The 21,689-nt window shown below is 70.5% G+C and overlaps 2 protein-coding genes and 2 non-coding genes across 5 annotated transcripts in view; all 4 read left to right on the forward strand.

Annotated features, from left to right (window-relative positions):
- LOC118695288 (SCO-spondin-like) overlaps positions 1–11,505 on the forward strand; it is a 32,310-nt gene extending 20,805 nt beyond the window's left edge. The window contains 24 exon segments of the mRNA XM_054515794.1: positions 56–178; positions 493–547; positions 857–985; positions 1,157–1,248; positions 1,346–2,912; positions 3,781–3,875; positions 4,390–4,593; positions 4,668–4,859; positions 5,521–5,718; positions 6,195–6,362; positions 6,485–6,616; positions 6,703–6,979; positions 7,270–7,425; positions 7,497–7,546; positions 7,650–7,817; positions 7,894–8,007; positions 8,280–8,421; positions 8,890–9,242; positions 9,509–9,888; positions 9,976–10,071; positions 10,148–10,208; positions 10,291–10,421; positions 10,798–10,948; positions 11,408–11,505. Of these exon segments, the coding sequence (XP_054371769.1) occupies positions 56–178; positions 493–547; positions 857–985; positions 1,157–1,248; positions 1,346–2,912; positions 3,781–3,875; positions 4,390–4,593; positions 4,668–4,859; positions 5,521–5,718; positions 6,195–6,362; positions 6,485–6,616; positions 6,703–6,979; positions 7,270–7,425; positions 7,497–7,546; positions 7,650–7,817; positions 7,894–8,007; positions 8,280–8,421; positions 8,890–9,242; positions 9,509–9,888; positions 9,976–10,071; positions 10,148–10,208; positions 10,291–10,421; positions 10,798–10,948; positions 11,408–11,430 (5,057 nt within the window). The 3' untranslated portion in view covers positions 11,431–11,505.
- A 1,168-nt stretch (positions 11,506–12,673) lies between these two features.
- On the forward strand, positions 12,674–21,442 carry TBRG4 (transforming growth factor beta regulator 4). 2 transcript variants are annotated; one of them, XM_036379220.2, is made up of 11 exons: positions 12,674–12,697; positions 13,017–13,452; positions 14,285–14,599; positions 14,882–15,053; positions 15,564–15,721; positions 16,522–16,632; positions 17,002–17,146; positions 18,270–18,521; positions 19,079–19,190; positions 19,752–19,866; positions 21,099–21,442. In XM_036379220.2, exons 2-11 carry the CDS (start codon positions 13,105–13,107, stop codon positions 21,210–21,212), a joined length of 1,842 nt encoding a protein of 613 aa, XP_036235113.1. In that variant the 5' UTR covers positions 12,674–12,697; positions 13,017–13,104; the 3' UTR covers positions 21,213–21,442. The 2 variants fall into 2 exon arrangements, with proteins under 2 accessions (XP_036235113.1, XP_054373325.1); XM_054517350.1 differs by lacking the exon at positions 12,674–12,697 and having other exon boundaries at positions 12,955–13,452.
- On the forward strand, positions 17,888–18,019 carry LOC118684434 (small nucleolar RNA SNORA5). The gene has a single exon (XR_004979838.1). It is a non-coding gene; the product is annotated as a small nucleolar RNA SNORA5 (small nucleolar RNA).
- LOC118684435 (small nucleolar RNA SNORA5) lies at positions 18,808–18,938 on the forward strand. Its single transcript, XR_004979839.1, has one exon. It is a non-coding gene; the product is annotated as a small nucleolar RNA SNORA5 (small nucleolar RNA).
- Positions 21,443–21,689: the final 247 nt, after the last annotated feature.

Consider the following 21,689-nt stretch of genomic DNA (forward strand, 5'->3'; position numbering starts at 1 on the left):
CCCCAAACCTCCCCGAGTCTCCCTTTCCCCGCTGAGCCCCCCGTGTCTCCCCCAGCCTGCCCCCCCCAGACGCTGCTGGTGCCCCCGGGGGGCTGCGAGGATCTGGGGGTCCCCCCCTGCCCCCCCACCTGCGCGGACCTGAGTGGGAACAGCTCGTGCCCGGGGGGCTGCCAGGAAGGTCGGGGGGGTCTGGGGGACACGGGGGGGGCGTGGGAGGGTCCCGAGAGGGTCTCGGAGGGGCGGCTTGGGTAGGGGTGGGGGGAGGCACAGGGGGATTTGGGGGATTTGGGGGATTTGGGGGGATCTGGGAGCTTGGAAGGGCATGGAGGAGGCTTGGGAGGACTTGGGGAGAACTCGGGGGACTGGGAGGAAACTTAGGGAGGGCTTGGGAACTTGGGGGGAGCACGGAGCCGTCCGGGGGTTGGGGGGGATTTAGGGGGCGCTGGGAGGGGTGCAGGAGCTGGAGCCCCCCTGAAACGCCCCCATCCCCAGGCTGCCGGTGCCGGCCCGGGCTGGTGCTGCAGGGGAGCGGCTGCATCGAGCCCAGGTACCCCAAAACCCATCTGTAGCCCAAACCCCATAACCCAGCCACCTCTGTACCCCAAACCCCACCCGTACCTGCACCCTGCTGCACCCCAAACCCATCTGTACCCCAAACCCCACCCGTACCTGCACCCTGCTGCACCCCAAACCCATCTGTACCCCAAACCCCACCCGTACCTGCACCCTGCTGCACCCCAAACCCATCTGTACCCCAAACCCCGGTGCTGAGTGTCCCCAGAAAATGGGATCCCTGAACATGGGGGGGCTCCCAGGGGCTCCCCAGGATTTGGAGTGATCTTCCTTTTCCCTGCAGCGCCTGCGGGGTCCCTGCGGGGGTGATGGGGGACCCCGGGAATGGGGGCCCCCCTGAATCCTGCGGGTGGTCGCGCTGGACCCCCTGGACCGGCTGTGACTGCGGCACCGGGACCCGGCAGCGCTTCAGGTGAGGGGGGGTCTGACCCATAACGGGGAGGTTCTGACCCAGAACGGGGGGTCTGACCCATAGCGGGGGGGTCTGACCCGTAATGGGGGGTCTGACCTATAATGGGGGGGGTTCTGACCTATAATGGGGAGTCCTGCCCCATATCGGGGGGTCCTGCCCCACTCCCCACAGGTCTCCCACCAATCCCGCGGCCGCGCCGGGCGGTGCCCCCTGCACCGGGACCCCCCGAGAGGTGCGGGGCTGTGCCGAGCTCTGCGGACCCGGTACGTGCCGGGATCCCCCCGACCCCCGGAGCTGGGACCCCCCAGTGCCCCCGCGGCCCCTCGAGCCCCTCGTGTCCGTCTGTCCGTCTGTCCGCAGAGCCCGGGAGCGCGGGAACGCCCGGGGCCACCGGGGCGCCCTGGGTGTGGGGGTCCCCACGGCCGCGGGGGGGCACGGAGACCCCAGAGACCCCGGAGACCCCAGAAACCCCAGAGACTCCGGAGGCCCCAGAGACTCCAGGGTCCCCAGAGACCCCAGGGTCTCCAAGGTCGCCGTGGGCGCTGGAGCCGGCGTGGGGCACGGAACTGCCTTGGGGCACGGAGCCGCTCTGGGTGCCGGAGCCCCCCGAGCTCGCGGAGGCCACAGAACCCCCGGAGCCCCCGGAACCCCCGGAGGCCCCGGAGGCCCCGGACGCCGCGCTCGGCTCGTGGTCGCAGTGGAGCACAGAGTCCCCAGGGGTGCCGGTGTCCCCATGGAGTGCAGAGTCCCCGCCGGTGCCGGTGCCGGTGTCCCCATGGAGCGCAGAGTCCCCGCCGGTGCCGGTGTCGCCCTGGAGCGCGGAGCCCGCCCGGGGCCGGTGGTCGCCGTGGGGGCCCTGGGGCGGCTGCAGCGCCCCGTGCGGGGGGGGCGAGCGCTGGCGCCGCCGGGGCTGCGGGACCCCCCCGTGCCCGGGGCCGGCACTGCAGAGCCAGAGCTGCCACAGCCACGTGTGCCGCGGTGAGTGCCACCGGACAGACCGACACGGACAGACCGACACGGACAGACCGACACGGGAACCCCGACACGGACAGACCGACACGGGAACCCGACACGGACAGACCGACACGGGAACCCCGACACGGACACACAGACACGGACACACCGACACGGACACACAGACACGGACACACCGACAGGGACAGACCGACACGGGAACCCGACACGGGAACCCCGACACGGACAGACCGACACGGGAACCCCGACACGGACACACAGACACGGACACACAGACACGGACAGACCGACACAGGGACCCCTACAGGAACCCTCATCCAAAGACCCCAGTACAGAGACCCCGAGACCGGGACCCCGACGCAGAGATGTCACCCCGAGCCCCCAAGCACAGCCCTGCCCTGCCCCACAGCCCTGCCCCACAGCCCTGCCCCACAGTGCCCCAGAGCTCTGCCCCCACTGACCCCACAGTGCCCCACTGACCCCCGTGCCCTACAGACCCCACTGACCCCACAATGCCCCACAGCGCTGCCCTGTCACATAGTCCTGCCCCACAGACCCCACAGACCCCCAGTGCCCCACAGTGCCCCACAGACTCCACAGACCCCACAGTGCCCCACAGCGCTACCCCTCATCCCCACCCCACTCCCCCAGGGGCCCTGAGTCGGGGGGTGTTGGAGGGCACAGGCCGGGTGCCCCGGGGTGCTCAGGGGTGTTTTTGGGGTGCCCCGGGGTGCTCAGGGGTGTTTTTGGGGTGCCCCGGGGTGCTCAGGGGTGTTTTTGGGGTGCAGAGGCCGGCTGCCCCCCGGGCCGGACGTTCCGCGAGTGCGGGGGGGGCTCGGGGTGTCCCCGGAGCTGCGCCCACCTCGGGGGGGCCGTGGGGTGCGCGGGGGGGTGCCAGGAGGGCTGTCACTGCCCCCCCGGGACCTTCCTGCACCGCCACACCTGCCTGCAGGTGAGACCCCCCGGGGGTGCTGCCCCCCAAATCCTGCGCTGGGAATGATGGGGGGGGGGAGAATTTGGGGTTTGGGCCGGGGTCCTCCAAGCCACGGGAGCCCCTCAGAGCGGTCGGGGATCCCGGACGGGGCAGGATCCCGTTTGTGGGGGTGTCCTGGGGGTGTTCCCTGGGCCACGGGGGAGCACCGGCAGCGTGGTCCCGGGGTCGGGGGGATCACGGGGGGAAGGGGAGGGACCCCTGGGACAGTGGGGGGCTCCCCCCAAGTTCCCAGGTGCTTCTGTGGGGTGGTGGGTGCCCCATGGGTGTCCCCCAGGAGGGTGGGTGCCCGCCGGAACAGTGCGGGGTTCATGGGGGCCCTGGGTCTGTGGTTTGGGGTCTCTGGGTCTGTGGTTTGGGGTGGTTTGGGGGTCTCTGGGTCTGTGGTTTGGGGTGGTTTGGGGGTTTCTGGCTCTGTGGTTTGGAGTGGTTTGGGGTCTCTGGGTCTGGTTTGGGGTCTCTGGGTCTGGTTTGGGGTCCCTGGGTCTGTGGCTTTGGGGTGGTTTGGGGTCTCTGGGTCTGGTTTGGGGTCTCTGGGTGCCCCCGGCCGCCCCCCACGCCCTGCTCAGCCCCAGCAGTGCCCCTGCTCGGTGCCGGCCGCGCTGCTGCGGGGGGGCACGCCCGGGACCGCCCCCGGCCCGGAGCCCTCCGGGAGCCCGCCTGGGGACCCCGCGATGGCGGAGCTGCCGCCGGGCGGGACCCTGCGCCTGGGCTGCGCCCGCTGGTGAGGAGGGGACGGCCCCGGGGCCTCCCCCACCCCCCAGGTCCTTCCCCTCGCCCCTCCCCTCCCAGCGCCCGCTGCCCCCCTGAGCGCCCCTGTGCCCCCCAGCTCGTGCCTGTGGGGCCGCCTGCGCTGCGCCCCCGCCGGGGGCTCCGCCTGCAACGGGACCGCGACACCGACCTGCCCGAGCCCCCCGTGTGCCGGTGGGTACCGGCCCTATAGCCCCTGTCCTGTACCGGGGGTACAGCCCCAAAACCCCTGCCCTACACCGGGGATACCGGCCCCAAAACCCCTGCCCTGCACCGACCTGCCCGAGCCCCCCGTGTGCCGGTGGGTACCGGCCCTATAGCCCCTGTCCTGCACCGGGGGTACCGGCCCCAAAACCCCTGCCCTACACCGACCTGCCCGAGCCCCCCGTGTGCCGGTGGGTACCGGCCCCATAGCCCCTGTCCTGCACCGGGGGTACCGGCCCCAAAACCCCTGCCCTACACCGACCTGCCCGAGCCCCCCATGCTCCGGTGGGTACTGGCCCCATAGCCCCTGTCCTGTACCGACCTGCCCGAGCCCCCCGTGTGCCGGTGGGTACCGGCCCCATAGCCCCTGCCCTGCACCGGGGATACCGGCCCTATAGCCCCTGTCCTGTACCGGGGGTACCGGCCCCACTGAAGGGGGACCCAGCGGGTCCTGGGGTGTCACCGGTTGTTTGTGCCCCCACAGCGGATCTCAGCCCCACAGCAGAGCCCGGCCCCACAGCGGATCTCAGCCCCACAGCGGATCTCGGCCCCACAGCGGATCTCAGCCCCATATCGGATCTCAGCCCCATATCGGATCTCAGCCCCATATCGGATCTCAGCCCCACACCCGATCTCAGCCCCACAGCGGATCTCAGCCCCACAGCCGATCTCAGCCCCACAGCCCCAGGTGCGGGTCCCCCCCCTGTGCCGCCCAGCCCGGGCTCTGCCCCACCCCGCCCCACTGACGGGCCCTTCCCGCAGGGGCCGAGGAGGAGCCCGGGGGGTCCCGGGCGGTCCCGTGGGGGCCGTGGGGGCCGTGGGGGCCCTGCAGCCAGAGCTGCACCCGCCCCGAGAGCCCCGCGAGCCGCAGCCGCCACCGGGACTGCGCGGGAGAGAACTGTGGGGCGGGGGGGAGCGCCGAGAGCCGGCCCTGCAACCTGCAACACTGCCAAGGTACGGGGGATTTGGGATTATGGGGTTATAGGGTCACCCTGCAACCTGCAACACTGCCAAGGTACGGGGGATTTGGGGTTTGGGGTCACCCTGCAACCTGCAACACTGCCAAGGTACGGGGGATTTGGGGTTTGGGGTCACCCTGCAACCTGCAACACTGCCAAGGTACGGGGGATTCGGGGTTTGGGGTTATGGGGTCACCCTGCAACCTGCAACACTGCCAAGGTATGGGGGATTCGGGATTATGGGGTTATGGGGTTATACGGTCACCCTGCAACCTGCAACACTGCCAAGGTACGGGGGATTTGGGGTTTGGGGTTACTCTACAACCTGCCCCACTGCCAGGTCATGGGATTTATGGGGTTTGGGGTCACCCCTGCAACCTGCCCCACTGCCAGGGTATGGGGTTATGGGGTCTGGGGTCCCTGCAGCCTGCCCCCTGTGTGGGTACAGAGGTTGGGGTTCTGTGGGGGTCCCGCTCACTGTGGGGGGATCCAGTGGGTCCCTGCCCCTCTGTGGGATGTTCTGGGGTAATTTTTTGGTGTGCCGCTGACGCTGGGGTTCCCCATAGCTCCCCCCTGTGAGGAGGTTTGGGGGCTGTGGGATGTTCTGGGGTAGTTTTGGGGTCCCGCTGACGCTGTGGTTCCCGTGGTTCCCGCAGCTCCCCCCTGTGTGACGCCGCCCTGCCCGTGCCGCTGGAGCCCCTGGGGGCCCTGGGGGTCCTGCTCGCGGCCCTGCGGGGGGGGGCAGCAGCGGCGGCTCCGCGCCTTCGCCCCCCCCGGGCCCGGGGAGCCCTGGTGCCCCCAAATCCTGGGGGGCCACGAGCAGCGCCGGCCGTGCGGGGTGACGGCGTGCCGGGGTGCGGGATCGGGGCTGGGGATCGGGGGGATATTGGGGTGTGGGGGGCATGAGGGGGCTGTGGGGGGACACTGGGGGGGCTATGGGGGGACACTGGGGGGATATTGGGGTGTCCCTGGGGGGATGTTGGGGGATTCATAGGGGCTGCGGGGGATTGGGGAGTGTGGGGGGCATGAGGGGGCTGTGGGGGGACACTGGGGGAATATTGGGGGTGAGGGGGATATTGGGGGGTTCAGAGGGGCTGTGGTGGGATCAGGGGCTTGTGGAGACTGGGGGGGCGTGGGGAGCCCTGGGGGCTTTGGAGAGGGGGGCTCGGGGGGGCTGTGGGAACGGGGGGCTCGGGGGGTTCGGGGGGCTCGGGGGTCTCGGGGGGTCTGTCCGGGTGTTTCAGGGGGGCAGGGATCGGGGGTCTCGGGGGGTCTCAGGGCGAACCCGGGCGGTGCCGGGGGTCACCCCCTGTCCTCCCCCCCTCCGCAGTGAACGGCGCGTGGTCCCCGTGGGGTCCCTGGTCGCGCTGTGACGTCACGTGCGGGGGGGGCCGCTCCGTGCGCAGCCGCTCCTGCTCCAGACCCCCCCCCAAAAACGGGGGCAGCCCCTGCCCCGGGGGGGCGCACGAGCTGCGGGTCTGCAACCCCCGGGCCTGCGGTACAGGACTGCGGGGGGGCACCGGGAGGGGCTGGGGGTGCCCTGGGGGGCTCGGGGGGTGCCTGGGGGGCTCGGGGGGCTCCCTGGCTGTGTCGGGGCGCTGACGGTGCCCCCCTCCCCAGGCCCGCGGTGCCCCCCCGGGCAGACCGAGTCCCCCTGTGCCACGCGGTGCCCGCGGAGCTGCCGGGACCTGCAGGAGGGGGTGTCCTGCGAGGGGGGGGCTCCCTGCGAGCCCGGCTGCCGCTGCCCTCCCGGTGAGACCCCGGCCCCCCCCGGGACCCCCGTGGGACCCCCCCCCCCGGCCCCGGCCCCCCCTGAGCCGGTCCCTGTGCCCCCCCAGGGACCCTGGAGCAGGACGGGGGCTGTGTCCCCCCCGCGCTGTGCGGGTGCCTGGACTCGGGGGGGCACCTCTGGGTGCCGGGGGGGGGCGGCCCCGCCCGGGGCTGCCGCAACTGCACCTGCGCGGGGGGGCGGCTGCGCTGCGAACCGGGGGGGTGCCCGCCCCCCTCCGCCACCCCCGGGAGCCCCCCCGGGACCCCCCCCTGCGCCTGGAGCCGCTGGAGCCAGTGGGGACCCTGCAGCGTCACCTGCGGGGGGGGGCGGCAGGAGCGGTACAGGTGAGGGGGGGACACGGGGGGGACACGAGGGGAACATGGGGATTGGTGGGGGGGGGACACGGCACCCTGGGGACAATGTCACACCGTGGGGGAGGGGGGACACGGAACTGTGGGGACGCAGAACTTGGGAGGGAATGCGGTGTCTGCTGGGGGGGGGGGGGGGGGTCATGGTCCTGGGGGGGCCACGTCGCCTTGGGGACACACGTGGCGCTGAGGGGACACAAACCCCACGGGGGTGACGGGACACTGGGGGGGCTGTGGGGACACCCGATGCCCGTGTGACCCCCCAGGACCCCCATCCCCCCCGAGGGCGGGGGCAGACCCTGCGGAGCCCCCCAGGAGCAGGCTCGGGGCTGCGAGGAGGCGCCGTGCCCCCCCCTGTGCCCCGGGGCGGGGGCCGAGCGGGCCCTGGGCGAGCGCTGGAGCCCCGGCCCGTGCCGGCACTGGTGAGTTGGGGGCGCGGGGGGGCCGGGGCGCTCTGAGCGCCCCCCACCCACCGCCTGCGTCCCCCCCGCAGCACCTGCACCCCCGAGGGACCCGAGTGCTGGGACACGCCGTGTGCCGCCGGTACGGGGGGCCGGAGGGGGACTGGGGAGGGCAGGGGGGGCTCACGGGGCATTGGGGGGTCCCGAGGGTCCCAGTGACCCCGGTGCCCCCCGTGTCCCCCCAGAGCCGTGTGACTGGAGCCCCTGGGGGCCCTGGGGACCCTGCAGCGGAGACCCCTGTGAGGGGGGGTCCCGCCTGCGCCACCGGCACCCCCTGCACCCCGAGCCCCCCGGGCGGGCGTGTGCGGGGGTCCGCACCCAGAGCGAGAGCTGCAGCTCCAGCGCCTGCCCCGGTAACGCCGGTAACGCCCCGGGCACCCCCTCCCCGGTAACCCCCCCGGGCTGCTCAGGGCTCCCGCGTCCCCCCAGAGCCCCGGTGCGGCGAGAGGGGCCGGAGCCGCAGCCCCTGCGCCGGGCGCTGCCCCCGGAGCTGTGCGGACACCTGGGCGCCGGTGCAGTGTCTGCAGGGACCGTGCGAGACAGGTACGGCCCGGCCACCGCCACAGCTGTCCCCACCGTGTCCCCGAGCAGCCACCGTGTCCCCTCGAGCACCCACTGTGTCCCCCCCGTGTCCCCGAGCACCCACGGTGTCCCCACGGTGTCCCCTCGAGCACCCACGGTGTCCCCACGGTGTCATCACGGTGTCCCCACGGTGTCCCCACGGTGTCCCCCCGAGCACCCACGGTGTCCCCACGGTGTCCCCTCGAGCACCCACGGTGTCCCCACGGTGTCCCCACGGTGTCCCCCCGCCCCAGGGTGCCGGTGTCCCCCCGGGCAGCTGCTGCAGGACGGGCTCTGCGTCCCCCTGAGCCGCTGCCGCTGCGGGACCCCCGGCGGGGACAGCGGGAGCCGCGAGGTGGCCCCGGGGACCGTGACCCGCATCGGGTGCCACAACTGGTGCGTGACACCGAAGGGGGGACGCGGTGGGGAGGGCACCGGCACTCGGGGACAGACACGGGGTGGGGGCACACGGGGGGACGGCACGGGGCCGGGGAGGGGGGACAGACACGGTGGTGGCAGCGAGACGGGCACGGGAACGGCGGGACGGGCACGGTGACAATGGGATGGGCACGGTGACAATGGGATGGGCACGGTGACAGTGGAACTGGCACGGGGGACAGGGTGGGATGGGCACGGTGACATTGAGACAGGCACGGGGGACAGGATGGGACAGGCACGGTGACAGTGGGGCGGGCACGGTGACAATGGGACAGGCACGGGGGACAGAGTGGGACGGGCACGGTGACGGTGGGACGGGTACAGGGGACAAGGGCACAGTGCTGGCAGGACAGGCACCGTGGCGGTGCCACACGGCAGAGCCCCACATGCGGTGACGGTGACACGCGTGTCACCCCCCCCGCGCAGCACCTGCGAGAACGGGACCCTGACCTGCCCAGCGCTGCCGTGTCCCTCTCCGGAGCCCGCCACGCCCGCCATCCCCGTGTCCCCCGCGTCCTCCGTGTCCCCCCTGTCCCCGGGGTCCTTCGTGTCCCCCCTGTCCCCCTTGCCCCCTCTCTCCGCCCCGCTCCCCCTCTCTCCCGAGCCCCCCCTGTCCCCCGCCGTGTCCCCCTGGTCCCCCTGGTCCCGCTGCTCCCGCAGCTGCGGCGGCGGCACCCGGAGGCGGCAGCGGCAGTGCCGGGAGCGCCCCGGGCCGGGGCCGCCGTGCGGGGAGAGCCCCGCGGAGGAGACGGCGGCGTGTAACGCCCAGGCGTGCCCCGGTGAGAGCGGGGACACCGGGGACACGGAGGGACGGGGGCGGAGCGGGGAAAGGGAGGGATGGAGGGAACGGAGGAGGGAACGGGGAACGGGGAAAGAACGGGAGAGGGGAACGGAGCGGTGGGAGAGGGAAGGGGGAGGGAGGGAGGGCCGAGGCAATGGAAGGAGGGCGGGCCGGGGGTCAGGGCGGTGCCGGTGCCATTCCCGGTGCGGTTCCCGGTGCCATTCCCGGTGCTGTTCCCATTCCCGTTCCCGGTGCCGTTCGCAGCGCCGTTCCCGGTGGCCCCAAGCTGCCCCCCGGGTGAGGTGTGGCTGGACCCCGGCCCCGCCTGCGAGCGCAGCTGCCAGGACCTGGCGGGGCCCCCCGGGACCTGCGGAGGGACCCCCGCGCCCCTCGGAACCTCCGGATCCCCCGGGACCCCCGCGACCCCGGACAGCTCCGGCACCCCCGCGACCCTCGGGACCGCCGTGACCCCGGACAGCTCCGGCATCCCCGGGGTCCCCGCGACCCCCGGCACCCCCGCCACCCTCGGGACCGCCTCGCCCCTCCCGCGCTGCACCTGCGCCCCCGGGCGGTACCGGAACGGCTCCGGGCAGTGCGTGAGCGCGGGGAGCTGCGGCTGCCGGTACCGCGGGGCGCTGCGAGCGGTGAGCGGGGCGGGGGGCGCGGGGCGGGGGTCCCTGAGCCGCGTCTGGGGGTCCCTGAGCAATGCTGGGGTCCCTGCCCCGCTGCAGGCCGGCAGCGAGTGGCAGGAGCCGTGCGGGACCTGTCGCTGCTCCGAGGGACGCGTCACCTGCGCCACCTCCTGCCCCGCGCTCACCTGCCCCGAGGTGCGGGGCTCCGGGGGGCTCCGGGGGGCGCGGGGGGGTCCCGGCGGGCCGGGGCTGAGCCTGGGGGTCCCCGCAGGGCACGGAGCCGGTGCGGGAGCCCGGGAGCTGCTGCCCCGTGTGCCGGGACGAGTGGCCAGGTGAGACCCCGTACCCGGGGGCCTCGGGGAGGGGCGGCCCCGGCAGCCCCCCCGCTCACACCGTGTCCCCCTCCCGGTGCAGAGGAGCCCCCCGGGCCGTGCCGGCTCCTCACGGCGCTCCGGACCATCGCCAAGGGCGCGTGTGTCCTGCGGGGCGTCCGTGTCACCTACTGCGCGGGGGCGTGCCGCTCCCGCACCGCCGTCAGCGCCCAGGTACGGGGGGCGCGGGGGGACCCCAGCCCCGCCTGCTGCCCCCGGAGCCGCCTCTGCGCGGCCCGGGGCTCTCCGGGACTCTCTGGTGCTCTCCGGGGTGTTCGGCACTCTCCGGGGCTGTCCGGGAGCGTTCGGGAGTGTCTGGGGCTGTCCGGGGTGACCGGGGGTGTCCCTGGGTGCCCGGGGCTGTCCGAGGCTCTTCGGGGGTGTCCGGGGCTCTCTGGTGCTCTCTGGGTCTCTCCGGGTCTCTCCGGGGCTGCCCGGGGCTCTCCGGGGCTGTCTCCGGTGATCTCGGGTGCCCCCCGGTGCTCCCCGGGTCTCCCCGGTGCTCCCGGCTGTCCCCGGGCTGTCCCCCGCCGTGACGCGGTGTCCGCAGGAGCCGTACGTGCGGTCTCTGTGCGAGTGCTGCAGTTACCGGCTGGACCCGGCCCGGCCCGTGCGGGCCCTGCTGCTGCCGTGCCCCCGGGGCCGCCCCCGGCCCGCGCTGCTGCCCCGCATCGCCCGGTGCCGCTGCGAGCCATGCCGGGGTGCGGGAACGGGGGAACGGGGGCTGGGGGAAGCCGGGGGGATCCTGCCGGACTCTGGGGGAACGGGGGTGTCCTGAGGGGCTCCGGGGCCTGGGGGGATCCTGCCGGGACTCGGGGGGAGCGGAGGGAGCAGGGGGATCCCGCCGGGGCTCGGGTGGAGCGGGAGATCCTGCCAGGGTGCGGGGACTGGGGGGATCCCGCCGGGGGTCGGGGGGCTCTGGGGGAGCGGGGGGTCCTGCCGGAGCTCCGAGCTCCAGGGGCAGCGGGGGGATCCTGCGGGGGTTCTGGGGACTGGGGGGATCCTGCCGGAGCTCTGGGGCCGGGGGGATCCTGCGGGGTTCCGGGGCGGACACGCGGCCCCCGCGCCGCTCGGAGCGCTGCGGGTGGAGGAGGGGCTGTCCCGGGGGTCCCGGGGGGCTGCGGGGGGCTCGGGGACAGCCGGAGCCTCCTGTCCCGCAGGCGGGGACTTCAGCCGGCGCTGAGGAGACCCCCGGACACCGCCCGTCCCCCCCGTGTCGGCATCGAGGAGATCCTTATGGATACCAATAAACGATCGATAATCGATGGAGCTCCATAATCGATAATTAATCGTTAACAGATAACCTCACCCGGGCACTGGGGGAACTGGGGAACTGGGATGGACTGGGAATCTCCGGGAGGGGGGGGGGGGGGCACTGGGATGAACTGGGGGTCTCGGGGAGCGGCACTGGGATGAACTGGGGGACTCGGGGAGCGGCACTGGGATGAACTGGGGGACTCGGGGGATACACTGGGGGGCACTGGGATGAACTGGGTGTCTCGGGGAGCGGCACTGGGATGAACTGGGGGACTCGGGGGTGGCACTGGGATGAACTGGGGGACTCGGGGGATACACTGGGGGGCACTGGGATGAACTGGGGGTCTCGGGGAGCGGCACTGGGATGAACTGGGGGACTCGGGGGGTGGCACTGGGATGAACTGGGGGACTCGGGGGATACACTGGGGGGCACTGGGATGAACTGGGGGTCTCGGGGGGCGGCACTGGGATGAACTGGGGGACTCGGGGGGTGGCACTGGGATGAACTGGGGGACTCGGGGGATACACTGGGGGGCACTGGGATGAACTGGGGGTCTCGAGGAGCGGCACTGGGATGAACTGGGATGAACGGGGGGTCTCCAGGGACGCACTGGGATGAACTGGGATGAACTGGGGGACTCGGGGGGGGGCACTGGGATGAACAGGGTGTCTCGGGGTTTCGGGGGGCGGCACTGGGATGAACTGGGATGAACGGGGGGTCTCCAGGAGTGCACTAGGATGAACTGGGGTGAACTGGAGGACTCGGGGGGGGGGGGGGGACACTGGGGTGAACTGGGGGACTCGAGATGGGGCACTGGGATGAACTGGGGGACACTGGGCGTCTCAGTGCTGGCGGTGGCTGCAGTTTCCCCCGCTACCACACGAGGGCGCCCACAGAGAGAAGGGCGGATGGGAGGGTCCGGGCCCGTCCTGTACGCGGGGACAGCGCGGGGACACTGCGGGATGGACACTGCGGGATGGACACTCTGGGGACACTCTGGGGGACTCTCTGAGGGACACTCTAATGGACACCCCTTGGCGCCGATGGCGGCAGCGCTCTCGCCCCGTCACGGACAAGGCGCCGCCGCCGCGTGATGACGCAGCCGAGCAGCCAATAGCGAGCGGACGCGGTGCGGTGACGTCATAACTGCGCGCCTCTGTGGCGGCCCGTGCGCGGGGCCCGGGCGGGAGAGGTCAGAGAGGGCCTGGAGCGGGGATGGGATCAGGGACGGGACTGGGAACCGGATCGGAGACGGGACCGGGATCGGGAGCGGGGATGGGATCGGGACTGTGGGAACACTGACGGGGCTGGGAGAAGCGGGCCCGGGGAAGCACCGGAGGGAACCGGAACACGGGGGGGGAGGTCGGGAGCGGGGCCGGGCTGTAGAGCATGGGCCGGGGTGAGACCGGCACCGGAGGGGCCCGGCCCGTGGGGGGAGCTGGGGCACGGTTCACTAACGCGGGACCGGGCAGTGTCCCGGTGCGGCCGCCCTAACGCTCGGTCCCGCGCAGAGTCCCGGGATGCGGCACTGAGCCCTGCCCGGTGCCGCCGAGCCCTGCCCGGTGCCGCCGAGCCCTGCCCGGGCACCGAGCCGTGCCCATGGCCGCGCACCTGGTTCGCCGCTGCTTCCGGCGGCTGCTGCTGCTGCCGGCGCCGCCGGGACCCGGCGCGGGGCCCGCCCTGCGCACCGGCCCGGCCCGGGCCGCTGAGGAGCCGCGGGCACGGGCACGGCCCGAGGGCGAGGAGCAGCAGCTGCGGGAGCTGATCCGGGAGGCCGGCAGCGCGCAGGAGCTGCTGCAGCTGGGCCGCGGCTCCGCCCTGAGCAGCAACCTGGCGGCGCTGGCCATCGCCCGGCTGGCACGGCTGAGCACGGAACAGCACCTGGACACCGAGAGCCTGCGCGGGGACCCCCGCTTCCAGCAGCTCCTGGGGACACTCGATGCACAGGTGGGACAGGGACAGGGTGAGGGACACACCTGGGAGGGACTGCTGGGGACACACCTGGGACTGCTGGGGTCACACCTGGAAGGGGCTGCTGGGGACAGGGCTGCAGCGGCCACTGTGCTCTGCTCTGTACCTGAGCACTCAGGGCACAGCTGGGGCACAGGCTGGCAGTGCCCAGGTCCCTCCAGCGAGTTCAGGGCACACTTGGGAGGTGGCACAGGTAGAGGAGCGGTGTCCCAAATCCTCACTGGCTATCCCTGTCCCACATCTGCCCCACACCTGTCCCTGTGGCTGATCTCTTAGGTGTGGAACATCTATTGTCCCTGTGTTACATGTATACCTGTGTCCCTGTGCAGATCTCCCAGGTGTGGACCACACCTGTGCACCTGTGGTCCCTGTGTCACTCATGTCCCCATGCCTCTGCAGATCTCCTAGGTGTGGAACAGGGCTGGTGTCCTGTGTCACACCTGTCCCTGTGTCCCCCTGTCCCCTGCAGATCTCCCAGGTGTAGAACAGGGCTGGTATCCCCATGTCTCACTCCTGTCCCCGTGTCCCCCGCAGATCTCCCAGGTGTGGAACACGGCTGTTGTCCCTGTCTCACCCTGTCCCTGTCTCACCCTGTCCCTGTCCCCGCAGATCTCCCAGGTGTGGAACTCTGCTGTTGTCCCTGTCTCACCCCTGTCCCTGTCTCACCCTGTCCCTGTGTCCCCCTGTCCCTGTGTCCCCCTGTCCCTGTCCCTGCAGATCTCCCAGGTGTGGAACTCTGCTGTTGTCCCTGTCTCACCCTGTCCCTGTCTCACCCTGTCCCTGTGTCCCCCTGTCCCTGTCCCCGCAGATCTCCCAGGTGTGGAACTCGTCGCTGCTGCAGCTGCTGCGCGTGCTGCCGGCGCTGGGGCTGGCGCGGGGTGGGCGCCAGGTGCGCTCGGTGGAGCAGGAGGTGCTGTGGCGGCTGCGGCGCCTGCCCCTGCGCCAGCTGGTGCAGCTGGCAGAGCAGCTGGCGGGGCAGGGCCACCAGGGGCTGCTGCTGCCCGAGGTGCTGCGCAAGCTGGAGCTGCGCTGGACCGAGCTCGAGGGCACCCGCACCGTGGTGACGCTCATGGCCAAGGTGGGACACCTGTCCCCTGCCCTGATGGAGCGCCTGGAGGACAAGGTGGGAGCCCGCACCTGGGCACGGCACGGGGGTGGCACTGGGGGCCTCAGCCTGGGCTGGGGGGGTCACCTGGGGTCAGCGGTGCCACATGGGGTCACCTGCACCACCTGTCCTCTGTCTCCTCTCTCCCACCTGTCCCTGTCCCACCTGTCCCTCAGGCCCTGGAGCTGGCAGAGCAGTTTGTCCCTGTCCCACCTGTCCTGTCCCACCTGTCCCTCAGGCCCTGGAGCTGGCAGAGCAGTTTGTCCCTGTCTCACCTGTCCTGTCCCACCTGTCCCTCAGGCCCTGGAGCTGGCAGAGCAGTTTGACCCCGACGAGCTGCGCCGTGTGGCGCTGGCACTGGCGCTGCAGCAGCGCCGCTGCGTGCCCCTGCTGCGGGCCCTGAGCTACCACCTGCTGCAGAAACCTGCTGAGCTGCCCCTGCCCGTGCTCACCGACCTGCTCTTCGCCTTCAGTGAGTGCCAGGGACACCTGCGGGGGGCTGGGGACAAATCCTGGTCCTGTGTCACTGTCCCGGGGCTGGGAGTTGCCTGGGCTGGCAGTGGGTGGGGGAATCCAGGTGAGCTTTGGGATCCCAAACCTTTCCTGTGCCAGCCAGGTGGGGTGAGGGAGTCCAGGTGAGCCCAAGCAGCTGTTGCCAGTGGGTTATCCCAGTGCTGGGTGGGAACAGGGGGCTGGGCACTGTGGGTCAGCCCAGGGTCATTGAGGGGGCCATTCTGGGTGTCCTGTCACTCCAGGTGTCCCACAGCCCTGGGAGCTCATAGCATGAGGCCATTCCATCACCCTGCGTGTCCCAAGTCCCTCCCCAGCTCACCTGCAGCCCCTTTGGGCACTGGGAGGGCTCTGAGGTGTCCCTGGAGCCTCTCCTCTCCAGGTGGCCGTCCCCAGCTGTCACCTGTGGCGCGGGGGGCACGGGACAGAGGTGCTCAGAGCCCCCTGTGCTGAGCTGTCCCCCTTGGCACAGGTAAGCTGAGCTTCCAGCAGCCGCAGGTGCTGCACCGCCTGGCCCTGGAGCTGCAGCCTCACCTGGGCAGCCTGAGCCCGGCTCAGGTGCTGCGCTGTGCCCGCTCCTTCAGCAGCCTGCGCTGGCTCAGCCGGCCCCTGGCCGAGGCCATGGCTCAGGTGAGCCCTGGGGGACAGGGGGGACTCACCTGGGCCTGGGGGACAGGGGGGACTCACCTGGGGGACAGGGGGGACTCACCTGGGCCTGGGGGACAGGGGGGACTCACCTGGGGGACAGGGGGGACTCACCTGGGCCTGGGGGACAGGGGGTGGCCTCACCTGGGGGACAGGGGGGACTCACCTGGGCCTGGGGGGACACAGGGGACACTCACCTGTGCAGGGGGTGTTGTCACCTTTCCCAGCAGGTCCCTCTCACCAGTCTGGGCCGTTGTCACTGGGAGCAGGTGGCAGCGAGGGCCCCTCCCTGTCCAAGCTGTGTCACCATTCCCAGTGGGATTCAGGGATCATTTCCCGCTGGATTTGGCTCCATGCAGAGCCTCCAGCTGTGACAGCTGGTGTTGGTCCTGTCCCAGTTCTGTCCCAGTTGTGTCCCAGTTCACCTCTCTGCACGTCCCCATGCAGACTAAGACATTCCAGCCTGCCCTTGTAGCTGGATAAGATCCCAGGATAAGATCCCCCGCCCCTGGTGTCCCACCCAGCAGGGTCCCTGCTGATGTTTCCAAGCTTTTCCTTGCTGCTCCTCTCCCAGTTTCCTGCCACTTCTGCCCAGTTCCTGCCTGGTCCATCCCCTGCCCTGTCCCACCCACACTGGGGTGTTCCAGAGCTTCCCCCGGTGCCTGCAGAGAGCCCCGGCATTCCCTCACTGGTGTTCCCACCTGGGGGGTGTCTCTGGCTGACGTGTCCCACCTGTCCCCCCTGTCCCTGCTCTGGACAGCCCCACATTCCCGTTTTTCCTGCAGTACTGCCTGGATAACTCTCAGGACCTGTCCATCACCCAGCTCTGCGGGATCCTCGTCTCCTTCGCCCGCCTCAACTTCCAGCCCAGCTCCAGCGAGGAGTTCTTCTCCATGGTAATGTCCCTGGGGTTCCCTGGGGTCTGGCTGGGGAGGGACCTCAGAGACCCCCCAGCTACAGATCCCTCCCCCAAAGCCTTCCAAATTCCCCGTTTTCCCGTGTCCTGGCACTCCAGGTGCCCCCAATCCCTCCCAGCTCCCTCTTTGGGCACTGGGAGAGGCCCTGGAACCCCCTCCAGGTGGCCCCTCCCACACTGTCACCTGTCCCAGAGCACAGGTGTTCCCCTGGTACATTCTCATGGGAAAGGGGCTGTTGGATGGCTGAATCCATGGGGTGACAGGGTCACCTGAGCGGGCCCTGCAGCCCCAGCGAGGGAGGTGGTGACAGCTGTGTGGCTGAGCTGGGATCTGTGTGTCCCCCTGCAGATCCACGAGCGGCTGCAGGCGCAGGAGCAGCAGCTGGACGTGCACCTGCTGACAGATGTGGTGTGGTCCCTGTGTGTCCTGCAGCAGCCCCGGGGCCCCCACCTGAGCCAGGTGCTGTCCCCTGAGTTCCAGGCCCGGCTGCAAGGTGAGCACAGTGAGGCTGGTGACACCCTGAGCTGGGAGCCAGGGGGTGGACAGGAGCTGGAGGGCACCTGGGGGGGTCACCTGTCCCACGGGGGTACCTGTCCCACAGGGTCACCTGTCCCACGGGGGTACCTGTCCCCACAGGGGTCACCTGTCCCCCAGGGTCACCTGTCCCCACAGGGGTCACCTGTCCCCACAGGGTCACCTGTCCCCCAGGGTCACCTGTCCCCACAGGGGTCACCTGTCCCACGGGGTCACCTGTCCCCACAGGGGTCACCTGTCCCACGGGGGTACCTGTCCCCCAGGGTCACCTGTCCCCCAGGGTCACCTGTCCCACGGGGGTACCTGTCCCCACAGGGGTCACCTGTCCCACGGGGGTACCTGTCCCCCAGGGTCACCTGTCCCCCAGGGTCACCTGTCCCACGGGGGTACCTGTCCCCACAGGGGTCACCTGTCCCCACAGGGGTCACCTGTCCCACAGGGGTCACCTGTCCCACGGGGTCACCTGTCCCCACAGGGTCACCTGTCCCCCAGGGTCACCTGTCCCACAGGGTCACCTGTCCCACGGGGGTACCTGTCCCCACAGGGGTCACCTGTCCCCACAGGGGTCACCTGTCCCACAGGGGTCACCTGTCCCCTAGGGTCACCTGTCCCCCAGGGTCACCTGTCCCACAGGGGTCACCTGTCCCCACAGGGGTCACCTGTCCCACAGGGTCACCTGTCCCACAGGTGCTACTGGCACCGCAGCCCAGTCAAATTCGGTCCCTGTCCCCCCATGGCGGGGACCGGCCACCGGCTGCCACAGTGACCTCCGTGCCCACGAGCCCCGTGTCCCTCCCGTGGGACCCGGGGGTCAATGCCACTGGAGACATGGAGTCTGGGAATGCCTGGGGCTGGGGGGGCTTCTCAGGGGCTGCAGCTCACCTGGGGGACAGCTGTGTCACAGTGTCACAGCCCGTGGCTGCAGCTCACCTGGGGGACAGCTGTGTCACAGTGTCACAGCCCGTGGCTGCAGCTCACCTGGGGGACAGCTGTGTCACAGTGTCACAGCCCGTGGCTGCAGCTCACCTGGGGTATAGCCTGTCCCTGGGTGCCACCTGAGCGTGTCCCCACGTGTCCCACAGGTGACAGCTCCCCCCGGGCACAGAGCTCGAGGCTGAAGCTGCTGCACATCAATGCCACGGCCAGGCTGGAGGTGCTGGGCTATGAGGGGCCCTTCCTGTCCCCCGAGCTGCTGGGGGGGCACGGGGACAGGGACAAGGACAAGGAGAAGGCCACCCCCCTGCAGCGGTGGCTGCGGGAGGCACTGCCGGGGGCACTGGGGGGCCCCGACCTCGTCCGGTACAACGTGAGCACCGTGTATGGCTGGGACATCGGTGAGTGCCACCTGCCAGTGCCACCCCCAGGGCTGGCACCTACCCTGGGCACCTGCCAGTGCCACCCCGTGGTCTGGGCATCCCACCCTGGGCACCTGCCAGTGCCACCCCCGGCCCTGCCACCTGCCTGGGCACCTTCCAGTGCCACCCCTCATCTCTGCCACCCACCCTGGGCACCCCCAGCCCTGTCATCCCGTTACCCTCCTGTGTCACCCCTCAGCCCTGTCACTTTCCCCTGTCACCCTCCAGCCTTGTCACCTTTCCCTGTCACCCCCCTGTCACCCTCTGCAGCCCAGTCAAATTCGGTCCCTGTCCCGCAGTGTCGGGGACCGGCCACCGGCTGCCACAGCAATCCCCGTGCTCCGCGTGTCCCCTGTCCCCTCCTGGGACCCGGGGAGCGGAACCCCACGGACACCGCCCCTCTGGGGTGGGCTCAGCAGAGCCCCCGGGTGGCTCTGAGTCCCCTCTGTCCCCTGCTGGGACCTGGGGAGGTGGATCCCCATGGACACTGCCCCGCTGGGGTGGCTCTGAGTCCCCTGTCCCCTCTGTCCCTGCAGATGCCGAGGCGGTGCTGGACAGTGACAACAAACCTCTGCCCGTGAGGGACTACACTGCCCCCCACCTGTCCCACTCTGAGGGGACAAAGCCACTGCCACCGGGGGCCAGGAGGTGCGTGGGGACAGGGGGGACAGGAGGGGGACAGGAGGGGAAGGGGGGGACAAGAGGGGAGGGGAGGGACAGGAGGGGACAAGAGGGGAGGAAGAGGAGGGGAACAGGGAGGGATGAGGAGGGGGAATAGAAAGGGTCAGTGGGGGAGAAGAGGTGGAAGGAGGGGGACAGGGAGGGGACAGGAGGTGGTGGGAGAGGCACAGCTCGGGCACTACTGGGCCATCTCTGCTCGGGGTGCCCACGCTCACGGCTGTCCCTGTCCCCGGGGTACCCGTGCTCACAGCTGTCCCTGTCCCCTGTCCCCGTGCTCACAGCTGTCCCTGTCCCCAGGGTACCCGTGCTCATGGCTGTCCCTGTCCCCGGGGTACCCGTGCTCATGGCTGTCCCTGTCCCCTGTCCCTGTCCCCGTGCTCACAGCTGTCCCTGTCCCTGTCCCCGTGCTCACGGCTGTCCCTGTCCCCGTGCTCATGGCTGTCCCTGTTCCCTGTCCCTGTCCCCGTGCTCATGGCTGTCCCTGTCCCCTGTCCCCGTGCTCACGGCTGTCCCTGTCCCTGTGCCCAGGGTGGCCGTGCTGCGCTGGGAGCTGCCGCAGTTCAGCTCGCGGGGCCGGGAGCTGCTGGGCCGGGGCTCCATGGCCCGAAGGCACCTCCGAGCTGCCGGCTTCCTGCTGGCCGAGGTGAGCATGGCACAGCCAGCAACAGCCAGCAACACACACCCAGCAACAATACCCAGCAGCAACACCCTGTAACACCCTGCAACAACAGCCAGCAACAGCCAGCAACACACACCCAGCAACAACCTGTAACCCCCAGTAACACCCTGCAACAACAGCCAGCAACAGCCAGCAACACACACCCAGCAACAATACCCAGCAACAGCCAGCAACACCCTGTAACACCCAGCAACAGCCAGCAACACACACCCAGCAACACCCAGCAGCAGTAGCTAGCAACACACACTCAGTAACAGCCAGCAACACCCTGCAACAACAGCCAGCAACACCCTGCAACAACAGCCAGCAACAACACCCAGCAACATCCAGCAACACCATCTAGCAACACCCAGCAACATCCAACACCACCCAGCAACACCCACCCCAGGGCTGGGACCACCCCCCGGTCCCTGACAGCCCCTGCGTGTGTCCAGCTCCGTGTCACCAGGGCCACCGCGGGGCCTGGCCCCGGGTGACACATCCACCTGGCACTTGGACCCTCCCAGCCCTTCCAAAGAGAAAGAGTCCCAAAATGTTCCCAAATTGTCCCAGAATATTCCCAAAATGTTCCCAAATAGTCCCAGAATATTCCCAAAATGTTCCCCAGATATTCCCCAAATGCCACCTGAGCCTCCCTCTCAGGAGCAGAGCCCAGCCCCATCCTGTGAGGTGTCCCCAGGACTCAGGTGTGGCCTCACCTGTGCCTGGCCCAGGGAATGGTCCCTGTGCCCGTGGCCACCCTGGTGACACCAGCCGGGTGCCATTGTCCCCCTGGCACAGCTGGGCACAGCTGGCACCGTTGGGATGGAGGCTCTGACACCCCCTGGGGGGCTGCCAGCTGCCCCCAGCCCGGGGCTCAGCAGGGATGAGCCACCGTGATCCCCCCGGCCACCTGCCAGGGGCTGGGGGGGACAGGGGTGACAGGGAGGTGACACAGACGAGCTGATCCTGTGGGGTCATCCAGGATTAACCCCTGGGGGTAATTATAGCCCAGGGGGAGCGTGACAGCCACGTGTCACCCCCAGGGTCACTGCCAGCCCCTGCTCTCATTGTCGCTGTCACACCTGGGGGGTGGTGGCACGTCCTAGAGTGGGCACTGGGACCCTCCCAGGTGGGTGGCATGGCACAGCCAGGGCAGGACAGGAGGGGACGCAGCTGGGACCCCGCGGCTGCTGTCACACCCCTGTCCCCTGCAGGTGCCACACTACGAGTTCCTGGAGCTGAAGCTGGAGCGGCAGCGCGTGGCCTACCTGAAGGACAAGGTGGCCAAGGCCCTGGCCAGTGACACGGCAGGGGACACGGCCACCTAGCCCGCCTCACCTCGGGTGGCCCTGTCCCTGTGCCAATGTGAGCAGGTCACCGTGCCACGGTGGCCCCGTGCCTGAGCCCAGGTGGCCACGTCACCACAGCGAGGTGGCCACGTCACCAGGTCACCGTGCCCGGGTGGGACCCCAGAGTGAGGTCCCCCTGTCCCTGTGTCACTGTGTGACTGCTGCTCCGTGTCACCAACGGCTCAAATAAACACAGAACTGTACAGGGATGGTGGCTGGGCATGGTGGCATTGGGGGTGGGTGACACTGGGGACAGGAACATTGGGACAGGTGTCATTTGGGACATGATATTGGGGATGGGTATCACTGGGGACTTCGGGACAGTGGGGAGGGGTGGCATTGGCAACACATGACATTGGGGATGGGTGCCATCAGTGCCAGGTGTCATTGGGACCAGGTGACATCCAGGCTGGGTGACATCGGGGCTAGTTGGCATCATGGCCAGGTGACATTGGG

The sequence above is a fragment of the Molothrus ater genome, chromosome 1 (assembly GCF_012460135.2).
Source record: "Molothrus ater isolate BHLD 08-10-18 breed brown headed cowbird chromosome 1, BPBGC_Mater_1.1, whole genome shotgun sequence".
Taxonomy (NCBI): Eukaryota; Metazoa; Chordata; class Aves; order Passeriformes; family Icteridae; genus Molothrus; species Molothrus ater.

Bases quoted from the DNA above. Each gene is read 5' to 3' on its own strand.
- TBRG4 (XM_036379220.2), top strand. From the start codon at position 13,105: ATGGCCGCGCACCTGGTTCGCCGCTGCTTCCGGCGGCTGCTGCTGCTG. The intron at 13,453-14,284 runs GTGGGACAGGGA...CTGTCCCCGCAG, and splicing joins TGGGGACACTCGATGCACAG to ATCTCCCAGGTGTGGAACTC. The intron at 19,191-19,751 runs GTGCGTGGGGAC...CCCTGTGCCCAG, and splicing joins CTGCCACCGGGGGCCAGGAG to GGTGGCCGTGCTGCGCTGGG.